The 12687-nt window shown below is 34.1% G+C and overlaps 1 protein-coding gene across 1 annotated transcript; it reads left to right on the top strand.

The window, feature by feature from the left end:
- Positions 1-1740: 1740 nt before the first annotated feature.
- LOC105163868 (uncharacterized) lies at positions 1741-4386 on the top strand. Its single transcript, XM_011082369.3, has 4 exons — positions 1741-2126; positions 2238-2376; positions 3345-3478; positions 3577-4386. Exons 1-4 carry the CDS (start codon positions 1957-1959, stop codon positions 4283-4285), a joined length of 1152 nt encoding a protein of 383 aa, XP_011080671.1. The 5' UTR covers positions 1741-1956; the 3' UTR covers positions 4286-4386.
- The last annotated feature ends 8301 nt before the right edge of the window (positions 4387-12687 follow it).

Genomic DNA, 12687 nt, shown 5'->3' with positions numbered 1-12687 from the left:
TTGTTCAAATGACAAATTGCTATTAATTAATTGCACAATCAGAATAAGTTCGAGATGGGAATGAAAATTTGGTATGAAAAAATAAAATTAAGTATAAAAAATATATTTTAACTTTCGAGGATCCAAGTAAAAACATAATATAAAAGGATTTTTAAATACATAAGTATTATATAGTTTTATATGATTGATATGCTTATGTTTGTATTGATTTTAATGAATTCTTCTTAATGTTCGAATATGATTTTTTTTCTAACGACTTTACCAACATTAATAAAAACAAGTGGAAACTAATGATTGCTACATAAAGCGTAGGGGCAGGGACATTCCCCAACCATCATAGGTTCAATAAATCTAATATTGGGTTCCGGAAAAGTCAACATATATAATACAAAATAAATACTTATTCATTTGGTCAAAAAAAAAAAAAAATTAGTTTCAGAGATATTAGAACATATCACGTGCATTACATGTGTAAAGATATATATCTAGCGGTGAATTTATCACTTAAACCTTCGTTTCCACTTCCTTTTCATACTCCTACTCGTAACACTATTATGAATCATTTGTCTGTTCACGATTAACACTTCAACTAGAAAGCTAAGTATAGTCCTTTCTCCTAGATTATTGTAATAAGCAAACTAGCACAGTTTTGAACTAAATGCTGTCTGTACTCGTTGTGATTTATTAGGAGACACTTTCTTCTTGACCAACCTACTTTATAGTGTTTTCATGAACTATCGTATCCTCTGACTACTTTATAGTCGTTAGATCAGTTGATATTAAAAACGATTCATTCTGTCCTTGTGAAGCAAATGAAAATCCTAAAGTTCCATATCTTAATGCAAGTGGAGCACTAATGTATCTTGCAAATGATACATGCCCTGATCTAACTTGGCGATTAACTTGCTCGCAAGATATAGTTTCAATCTTATTGGTAAACATTGGAATAGATCAACCATATTTTATCTCTGTGGAGTAATTGATATGGGATTGTAATACCCATATGTGCTCTTTACTTAATTGGATATGCAAATGCAGGATTTCTTGTATCCACTTAAAGGTAGATCATAGACTGCTATATGTATGAAAGTACTGGAATTTCTTGAAGACCAGTTAAACATACACTGGGCTACATCTTCAAATCATTCAAAAATAATTTCAATTTTTGCAATAAGTATAGAATGTATTTGGTTGAGTTCAGCCATTCGAAATATTAAAAAAATGCGTATTACTAATCTAAGATGAATCAATAATACTCTATAAGACATGCATCATTCAAATCCCTGGAAATTATATTAAAGGAGATAGGACGAGCATATGTTAACCAAAGTTCTTTTATTTGCACGAGCTCCACAAGAAAGGTGAAATCTACGTCAAATAATTAGGGTCGACTAAAAATATGACAGATAGTTACGTACCAGGCTTAATAAAATTATTAATATAATGTTACTTATATCCTATATAAATAGGTGATATATGTACAGTTAAAGTATAAAAAAAAGACGGAGAAATTTATTAAATTTAATAAATATTATTTCTCTTTCGATCATTTTATGATGACAAAAGCATGTATTATATATATGTATATATTTTGTATAAATTGGAAAAATTATATCATAAGTTTTAATTACAAAAATCAATATACTAAAATATCAAATATCAATTATTAATCAATAACTATCATTAAAATATACCAATATGCATTTTATGAAATTTAAATTTATGATCAAGATCTCAACTTCATCAATTAAATTAGGGTCAGTTGGCAACGAACATTATGCTTTCATAAAATTGATTGTACGGCCCAAACTTCCTCGCCTCAAAGCCCAACTCCTAAAACTGTTAAGCTTTTCGCCCCGGCCCACTACTATACATTGACAGAAGACAATTTCACAACGGTCGAATTTCTGGTTTTTAAAATTGGGGAATCTGTTGGATCAGAGACATTAGGGAGAGATGGGGAAAAGGAAGGAGCGAGGAGTGACCCAAGAAACCCCAATTTCAAACCATGAGCGGTGTGAAAATGGTGAAGAAGAAGAAGGAGGAGGAGGTAAAGGGGCGGGATTCTTCGCGTGCTATCTGCTGACGTCGCTCTGTCCCAGATTCAAAGGCCACACTTATATCGGGTTCGATTTGATTCTCGATTCCACTCAGATGTTGGGAAATGAATTTTTCAGTTGTTGATTACATAATTGACAGATAAATAGTGGGGGTGTTCTTATTTTCCTTCGTTACAGGTATACGGTGAATCCACGGCGGAGAATCAGGCAGCACAACGGCGAAATTGGGAGCGGAGCGTGGCGGACTAAGAGGAAGCGGCCGTGGGAAATGGTGTTGTGCATCTATGGTTTTCCTACTAATATTGCTGCTCTTCAGGTTGTTTTCTTCTCGACTTTTCTTCTTCCTTCTAACTAGGAAAAAATATTTTAGTATTATTATTTTCTTTGTGTGTGTGGAAAGAATCATTTCAGCGGGCCTGTGTTGGAGAAACTTGTTGTTTATAATATGTATTTCATTTTGCACTATCTGCACAGAGTTGCTTGATGTGAGTGTGGTGAAATTGCATTGCAGTTGGCAGTTAGCAAGATGATGAGTTGATCTTGAGTTTATGGGGGTAAAGATAATCTCAAATTGCAGAAAAGTGTACAAAACAGTAACATCTTTTACAAAATTAAATATAAGACAAGTACTAAAGTTCTGTTAATAAGAATACTAGCATAGAGAAAAAGTACGCCCGGTTTTCATTATACTTTAATGTGTTCATTTTAATTGTTATGTTAGCTTTATATTTGAGTTAACTGTGTAAATTAATCAACTTTGATCACATGATCAAGTTATGCTTGAATATGATGAGAATGCCAATGTTTTAATAACAAAATACTCAAAAACGATAAAAGTATCAATTTGTTTAGAATTATAACCCCTCACATTTGCAGTTAATTTTCCATCCTTGGTCTGTTGCTGGAATATATCTTCTAGACCATATGGAATTTGTTTCTATGATCCGAAGTCTTTGTGATGCAGTAGTACTTGTGTTAGTTGAATCTTTAGCTCCATTCATTAATCTTGATATGATGGTCATTTCTAGTGAGATTTAAAATCTCAAAGTCTTGAATCCCAAATGTGATACCATGATATGTTGTCATGACATGCTTATAAGTCTTACAAAAGGGTGATCGCATGATCTATTATCTTAACATGTTTAGACATCTAATACGTTGTGTACAAGTGCATATATGTCCAACTGCCACTTAAAGGCGGTGAATTTGGCAACTTTATGTTTCTTTGCTGTAAGTCTTTGAAGGAAACAAAGTGATTAAATGATTAAATGCTTTGTATTCCAGTTCGAGTGGGCCTGGCAACACCCAGTGGAATCTCTAGCAGTAAGGACGGCTGCTGCAAATTTCAAATCCCTTGGTGGACTTGCAAACAAGATCAAATTGGCATATACAATGCTCACTCTTCCTGCATGGCAGGGGTACGTCACTTCTTCCACCTTCACCTAGTTGATTCAATCTGCGATTATGACTTGCCATATTCATGACTTTGTTTCTTTTGTTTGCATCATTTTCTTAGTTTGAACCTCACAGTGAATTTATTCTCAACAAAATATCAAAAGTATACCTCCTGTTGTCCATCCTTGCCTGAGCAAATGCGAACACAAGTCTGTTCCATGGATGAGTTGCCATGTTACAATCTGAATGTATATGTGAACGATGACGATGAAGAAGAGGAATGTAATATGACTAGCAATCTCCTGGAACCGCTGGGCAATAATTTAAGAAGCAGAAGCAACATTCATGATTCTCCGAGCAGTCGTCTTAGCACTGAAGAAAATGTTCTTCAGCTAATCAATGATAGAGATAATGCCACTTCAGAAACCATTGGATGCTTAGCAAAAACTTGGGTAGGATGGCCTCAGAACTCGCATTCAATCAGAGAAGAAGAAGAAGACGAAGGGCCGTCATTTATCATCAACACCACCCCTGGTGGAACATCGTGTTCCTTGGCTAGTCCCTACATAGTTGAAGACGTGCAAAGTCCCAGATTGACTAAAGAGTTGGTAACTTCAGAATTGGACAATCCTCTTACAAGACGGTCGGCAATTGCCTTGGTTGCGGATAAACCGTTAATCTGGAGTCCAGGTGATATTACTCATAAAGTCGAGATCATAGAAATTTTTACTCCTTCTCCTTGCTGTAGGGTAAATTCAGGCAGCAAGAAGAGAAGGCCAAGTCTGTGCCCAGAGATAATTGACTTGACGAACTCTCCCATGTTTGTATAATTAGTGTTCCAGCTTTAACGTGTAAACCATCCGTTCCTCGTTGGAACGGTTTTTGACACTCATAAGGAACATTAGATAGATGATGACGTCATGATTCTAAATTTTTATGTGTTATTTTTTTGGCACGACAAAACCGCTACTAGATGTGTTGCAAAAAACTATTACAAATTCCGTTTCAAAAATCGGTTTACCTTTGGAATGATAAAATATTGGAATTCTATTTCGAACACTTGATTAAAATTAGTAATGGTCTTGAGACGACTGTTCCTAATTGTGATACAATGAATGTAAAAAAAAAATGACATTTAGTAAATGTTTCCAAAATGAGTAGCAATTTGGAACGATTTTGTACTAGGATTAAAGGGACTGTTTAATGATTTCTACTAAAAAAAATTGTTGTGTTACAAAGGTCGTGACTAAATTAGTGTCAAGTTGGACGATTTTGTGTACTTTTAATAATATATTTCTAAGGTCGTTCTAAAAAGAAAAAGAAATGGATATATTACAACAGATAGAAAACCGTTCCAAAATGAGGTCCTAAGACCGTTCCAAATACAATACAGACTGTAAGTAAACGGCTAGTTTTTAACGACTATTTTTGTGTTTCCAGAAACCGTTTCAAATTTTCCTGTTCCCCTCTTTCCATTTAATCTCACTATCTTCTTCCATTTTTATATTCACTTTATTTCTTCAATCTCTCTTGAATTTTCTTGATTTCTCACTATCCCACTAATATTTTTATACACTCGTTCATCAATTTGCCTCGAATTTTCTTTGATATTTGAAGTTATTTTTGTCAGGTAACTACTTTAACCCTTTATTTGTTAGTTGATTATATTTATTATTCTTTTGTCTAATAAATTTAATATTATAATAATATATATATGTTTGTGTGTGTAGGATTCATCATTTAAAACAATTGAGGAGATGGATGTATGAGAAGAACCTGCCGAGGAGGGCAAGTCTTATTCTGGAGTTTGAGGCTGGTGTTACTACATTTATAAAATGGGCCAAGTCTCAATATATATATATGATAGTGAGAAAATTAACAGTCCTTGTCAGAAGTGCAAAAATGAAGTGTTTAAAACCTCGGATGAGGTAAATTTTGACTTGTATATGAAAGATTTTGTGCCGGAGTATTATAATTGAATTTCACATGGCAAGGAGAGGGTGCAGAAGTACTTTGAGGCCATCATTGTGCTACTTTGATATGGACCGTGGACGACTTACCTACTTATGAGATGGCGTCTGAATGGAGTACCGTTGGTGTTATGGGGTGTCCAGTCTTTATGGAAGAAACACGTGCATTCTATCTGCAGCAACGTGCTACTTTGACTACCACAAACAGTTCCTCTCCCCGAACCATCCATATTGTAGGAATAAGAAGGCATTCACTATGAATAGAATAGAAAAAAGGTTGCACGTCCAAGATTGATGGGAGAAGAGATCCACTATTGAGTTGAAGAGTTTAGTCCTGCGGTTGAAGTGTCCTGCTTATGGGATGGCGTCTGAATGGAGTATCGCTGGTGTTATGGGGTGTCCAGTCTTTATGGAAGACACACGTGCATTCTATCTGCAGAATGGTAGAACGACGTGCTACTTTGACTGCCACAAACAGTTCCTCTCCCCGAACCGTCCATATTGTAAGAATAAGAAGGCATTCACTATGAACAAAATAGAAAAAAAGGCTGCACGTCGAAGATTGATGGGAGAAGAGATCCGCTATTGAGTTGAAGAGTTTAGTCCTGCGGTTGAAGTGTTCTGCTTATGGAATGGCGTCTGGATGGAGTACCGTTGGTGTTATGGGGTGTCCAGTCTTTATGGAAGACACACGTGTATTCTATCTGCAAAACGGTAGAACGACATGCTAATTTGACTGCCACAAACAGTTCTTCTCCCCGGACCATCCATATTGTAGGAATAAGAAGGCATTCACTATAAACAAAATAGAAAAAAAGGCTGCACGTCGAAGATTGACGGGAGAAGAAATTCGCTATTGAGTTAAAGAGTTTAGTCCTGCGGTTGAAGTGTCGTTGTCGCTCCGAGACGACTATGGTACCAAGCATAAGTGGATAAAGAAAAAGCATTTTTTGAGAGCTCGAGTACCTGTCGACGCATCTGATATGATACAATCTTGATGTCATGCACATTGAGAAGAATGTGCTTGACAATATATTCATGCACGGAAGAACCTGAGGATCATATGTAATCGATCGGAACTTGAGGTTGACGAAAGGAGGCCAAACATAATGCCCAAAATCGTATATACCCTGACCAAGGAGCAGAAGAGGAGGATATGTGAATGGATTTGTTATGAAGTTTCATAATGGTTACACATCTAATTTTGCCCGTTATGTCGATATGAAAGAGTTGAGGCACAATAAGCAATACAAGTATACTACATGGAGTACTCTAGCATGAAGAGAGGTGAAGTAGATTGATGACTATCTGCAAAACAAAAAGCCAGAAGAGTTATTGATGACAATCGATGGACTGAAGTTGCATTTCAAGAAGAGGAAACAATACGTGCTCCACAAGTTTTGACGGAGAGCCATAATTATGAGCTGATGACCCAAATAATATACAATTAATCATTGAACTTTCTATTGCTAATCAACAAGGAACTAGTACATCTCGAACGACAAATGATGAATCTGATGACTAATCTAACAAAGATAGCTTTGGCGAGGATTACAAGACTGAAGAAAATAATAATTATGATTGAAAGTGTGTTCACAGTTTCTATAATAATTACTGATTAAACATTTTTATAATTATTCTTTACAAAATATTATAACTTTTTTAAAAAAGAATTGTTCAAATTTGGGATGGTCTCACGTGACAAAGACCACTCCTGAACTGTTACAAACTAAAACGGTAAAAACAAAAACTGATTCGGGGTTTGGGTTATTTTTTTGTTTAATTTATCATATAATTTTTATAGATACTTTATTATTATCTAGAAAATATATTTCTTTTATAATTTTATGTATTTTATTTTTTTTTGTTGTTTAAGTAAAAATATTTATTATATACATGCAGCAACTTCATGCTACGAAAACTAATATAAATATAAATTCAAAATATGTTTTCATAATAGAGAGAAAAAAAAGACATATCCAGTCAGATAGAAAGACCCCAAATAAAAAAATGTTTCATTCTAATTTTCCACGCATGGCTTACGTGGCACGGGTTTTCCTACTTAAGTGCTTAGGTAGTAGCTAGTTTTACAACAAATTCAAATCAGTAAAAGTCCTAAAAAAAGCCCACTTTTGTCTATGTAAGCAAATTTCGGCTGCTTTTTAAAATTTGGTGGCCGAAGTCCTATGATTGACAAAATAAAGTTTAATCGGGTACTATTTGCCACCCCTTTATATAAGATTCTTGTTTTGCCATTTTTAATATATAGGACAGTAAATGCAATTAAATTTCTTTTTATTAAATAACTAAATATACAAAGAGATATCTTCCCAAACTTATTATATTTAATCCTTTGCCATATATACTTCAGAATTTGAGGTTTCCTTATGAAGTTAAATTGCATGCTTAAATTGTGAAACTCTCTGATACTATTTGGTTATTTCAAAATCTATCTTCATGAATTTGTTCAGAATACAAGCGACTTAATCTTGAAACTTGTTGAAAAACATGGAGTCTCTGCAAAGCAAGATTTGTGCAAATTTCAACCATTTCGCAAGTACACTTCAATTTACCAATTCACATTCATAGAATAACAACTCACAAAACTGAAAATTGGCACAGACGGTACACAATCTGACAAAAGATCATGACAATTCTCCCAGTAACAGCTTGATGATGCTGAAAGTGCAACCCCGGGAAGCCCGATGTGTGCTGCTACGCCCAGCGCGGAAGCACAAAGTAGAAACAGGCGACTCGCAATCCTCCGCTTCCATATTCCTGGAATCAAATGACCTCCTCGGAGGAGTACGTTGCTTCGTCCCAGACGGAATAACCAGTGGGGATGAAGTTGTTGACCATGGGGACGACGAAGAAGACGAGCACGACGACCTGGAAGGGGACTGGTGAAACTGGGCTTTGTTGAGATTGAGCTTGGGCAGGAGTAAAGCAGGCACAATGTTGTTCTTTCTGGGGGGTTTTCTTGAAATAGGGTTGGAATGGAATGAAGGCGGGGGTGTGAGAGGAGGGAGTGGGGAATCCCTGGATTCGACCTTAGGCGTTCCGGGTTGGGATTCCCATCGGAACGGAATGCCAATCCTACCTTCTTGATAGTAAACATCGTCGAACGACGACACGTCCCTCATCGTGTGTTCCTTCCGGGAGAGACGACGCCTGGAAGATAGCTTTTCTTCTGATGATGGCTTAGTTCTGATGGAGTTTAGTGCTATGATCTGTGTATTTGTTCTTGGCATCGTCATCACTGTCGGATTTTCTACTAGGGTTTGGAGGCTGTAGTTTAGTGAAGTGAAGCGAGAAGAGAGTTTAAGGTGGTCGGAAGTTGATCGAATTTCGAAAGAGAAATGCTAACAACTAAAATATATATATGATCTAAGGCGTTGGTATTAATTATATATATATCCTTAGATCCAAATATAGAGTTTTCACATGCGAGACATGTGTTTCAAGTTTAGACTAGAGAATAAACTAATGAGAAGAATTTTTTTTTGAAGGGGAATTAATGCGAAGATTAGAGAAATCACGTATTTGAAAATTTAGTACTATACCTCAATCTTGCATGCAATACAACTACTCCTGTAATCGCAGCTTACTGAAAATTAAAGTAAAGTTTAACATAATTTTATGTTATATATAATCCCTGAAAATTGGAGGAAAAGTCGGTGTTATAATTAAATTGTGATTAAAGTATAATTTTGGTAAAAAAAATTCAATATCACATTTTTAATCCTATAAATTAGGGTCCCTATGTATTTTTTAATCTTATTTTCATAAATATCAAAATAATTATCACCATATTTGCGAGAGGTTGTGATTTTAAGTCCTCCTTCCAACTTCTGATAAAAAGTTGCAAATCACGTGGTAGTTAAATTTTCAATTTAGAGGAGAAATTTTACACATAATTAATCGCTTGTGCTTTTTGTTATCAAACTTCTGACGTAAATCAGGAGTAAGATGTAAAGTGAGAATTTCTTAAAATATGTGACTAATTATTTCAAAATGAAAAATTACAATTTTCTCTTATGTTTTCACAATATTCTTGCCCCCCTAATTAGATTGGAATATTAAAACAAAAAATTCATTTTTGGATATACATAGAATCATACTTTAAACAATTTATAGAAAAATTGAAATCAAATGATATTTTGGGACAAATTAAAGTACTACTAATTAAAAAACCCTTTGTATAAATTAACTAATTAAAGTTTCGGTATTATAGTTGACTGTTGAAAACAACACAAGCTAGAGTTTTATAGTTTGTGATGGAGAGTAGGTATCTAATTAACAAGGATTCATGTGCACTCATGAGGAAACTAAAATAAGAACTACGTACAAGAACTCAGACAGATATTATATAATTAGTAAGTCAACTTTACTAGCTCAGTGATGTCCCCTTAAACATAATTAAAGAACCAAATGGGATATTGACAAGTATATATTTATAGGTTTAAGTGAATTTTTGTGTCCTAATTTAATTAGGTTATTTGGTGTTTTCGTTTTTTAATTTTTTTAAATAGTATTTTGTTTTTGTTTTTGTTTTTTTTTTAATTTTCGCAATTCAATCTTTTTTTTGGCTGGAAGAAAAATTAGTGCATTTTCTAGCTTATTGGGACTGTTTTTGGCAGAAAATATAACTACATCTGAGGAATGAAAGCAGATCTTGAAAGAAGTTAGGACAAAGAAAGGAGAGTTTCTCTCTTCTCTAACAAAAAATTGAATTCGAGTGCTTCCCATATTTCTATAGTTAAGTTGAAGCCACGTAGAAGTAATACAAAGAATTATGTCTTCTACAAGTAAAGAAGTAGACCAATTGAGCATTCATATGCTACTGCTGGAAGAAGGTCCAATTTTTCCTCCAACCAAAAATACTTAATTGGTCATGCTTTAGGCACGTGATCTACACTGTTAAATTATAGACGAAAAAATAGATGAGGAGCGGACAGACTAATTCTTATAAGTTATGGGATTAAAAGTGTTAATCACATAATAATGAGACCAAAAGTAAAAAGGGCCTAACTTATGGAATATAAAAAATACTATTTCCCCTTTGTATATATATGCAATTTACCCCCCTCCCCCCTTCCGCCTCCCCGAATGATATTACAAATGAATAAATTACTCTGATTTGAAAAAAAAAATCAGTAATTTAAAAAATATCACACGGGTTATCTGCATTTTAAAAAATATCATGATAATTAAAAAAGAACGTTCATTTTAAAAAATATAAAAAAATACATAGAGATAAATTAATATTTATTTTTTCGTAAAAGAAATAATTAATTATTCATTCGCAATATTAGAGGGGCTGCTTGCATTTTTATGCATAACGTTAGAAGTGAAGAAGAAATCTTAATCAGCTTCTAACCCTCTTAATGAAGATGCTGTTAACTCAATTAGTTTAATAAACGTGAAGATACATGTTTTATTAATTAATTCAGGAAACAGCAGATATAAAGTAGTAAAATTAACACAGCTCGAAAATCATGGCTTATGCCACGTTATACAATTGATTGAAATTTAATTATTAAGCAATGAGGAAATTAATGGCGTCCCAATTTGAAGGATCTCTGCTACCTCTGCTTCACTTTCTATTTTTTACTGCTAAAATTAATTGTTGACTAATTACTAAGATTTATAATAAGAATTAAGGGAAAGAAAATCTTGATTTGCAGTAGTTGAGTCAGTAATTGACTTGTGAAAAAACTAATATTTGTAGCCGAAACTGAGAGGAAAGTGAGAGCCCTTTTTTTTTTTTAAAAAAAAATCCTCTTATTTTCCTTTTATTTATTTATTATTTCGGGAAAGGAGTGCAAGTTTTCTTTTAAATAAGTGTGATGTGGACACAAAATGTTGAACAGAGGAAAGGTAAGAGCTCAGCACAATCTTCGCAAATTCCAAAGTGTTTTTCTTCTTAATCTTTTTGGGTTAATTTATGGGTTAAATGCATTTTACCCTTTATCATACGTGAAATGAGTAAAGAATTCCTAGTGAAAAAAGAACTAAGATATTATTTCCTTATGTTTTTACAAATGAAGTAAATTATCATAATTCAATAATTTAGATAGAGGGGTAATTTGCTTCAATTTTCAAAATACAGGGAACAATTTGCTATTTTAGTTTTTACAGAAATTTTTTTTTACTCATTTATCATATTATTGGGCTAAATTGGCCTTTCCCTGGGTGACAATAATTTTGCAGGTAATGCATTTGGGTGAAATTTTCCTTTTATCTCTAATTTAATACTATTGATATGGTTCTTGTTAGGAATTTATCCCAAAGTGATGAGCCCAAATAATCGACAATTACAGAAAAATGATGGGTTTGTAAAACCCTTATATAATAATGAAATAACAAATCAATAATACAATTTGAAAGCAATAAGATAAATGGCTCAGGAGTCAAATCCGTTCGAATGCCCAAGCTCTACCACCAATCGGCAACCCTCATGGTTGCAAGAAACCCACAAAGCCACCAAGGCACAAAGACACTAAAACCAATAAAGATCACTTAGGCTTCACTAAGAATTACTCACAACACAATAAATATTTTGTTCTTCATAAAGAAGATGATCTCATAAAGGATTTCACAAAGAAGATTTTGGTTTCTCTTGTTCTTGTTTGTTCGGTTCTTTCTCAAACCAGAAGAGGGGGAAAAGATTTATAGTGGTGAGAAATTAAAGACGAAGGCGGTGGAGTATTTTTCAAAGGCCATGGAAATTGGAATTGAGAGAAACAAGAATGAGGGAAATGAAGAAGAAAGAGGAAGAAACCGATCGGTTCAAATGAAGGAGAAAAAGAGGGTTTTAGAGAAGATCATGGGTCGGGTCAACGGGTCATGGGCTGGTAGCAAGGTTGGCTGCCATCCAGTGAGGGTCCATAGTGAGTTGGGTCGTGGGCCAAAAATTCAACAGTCCTAATTATTTGTAATTGGGCATTCTTGTAAGTAGTCAATATTTAATTAATTTTCTCCAATTAATTGTAAAGAATGAGAATTCTCATCTGCCTGTGCACCAGCAAGCTTGGGCTTCTGGTAATGAAGAGCTGAACGAAGAAGACAACCAAGTTGAATTAAGAAGAGAACGCGTTTTTAAATGTAGCGCAATTTCTAATCAAAATGTGCCGTTATTAGTAAACTGCCAGTTTGTATTGTCATTATTAGAAGCGGACTCACGTTTTCTCCTTTTAAACCAATATATATATAGGCGGGATTGTTAATTGGTAGTTAATAGAAAAGAAAACAATTGCTGT

The sequence above is a fragment of the Sesamum indicum genome, linkage group LG6 (genome assembly GCF_026168435.1).
Source record: "Sesamum indicum cultivar Baizhima isolate 11 linkage group LG6, ASM2616843v1, whole genome shotgun sequence".
NCBI classification, from domain to species: Eukaryota; Viridiplantae; Streptophyta; class Magnoliopsida; order Lamiales; family Pedaliaceae; genus Sesamum; species Sesamum indicum.
The sequence above is the reverse complement of the archived record's forward strand: the minus strand, read 5'-3'. Positions and strand labels throughout refer to the sequence as shown.

Bases quoted from the DNA above. Each gene is read 5' to 3' on its own strand.
- LOC105163868 (XM_011082369.3), top strand. From the start codon at position 1,957: ATGGGGAAAAGGAAGGAGCGAGGAGTGACCCAAGAAACCCCAATTTCA. The intron at 2,127-2,237 runs GTTCGATTTGAT...CCTTCGTTACAG, and splicing joins AAAGGCCACACTTATATCGG to GTATACGGTGAATCCACGGC. The intron at 3,479-3,576 runs GTACGTCACTTC...TCATTTTCTTAG, and splicing joins ACTCTTCCTGCATGGCAGGG to TTTGAACCTCACAGTGAATT.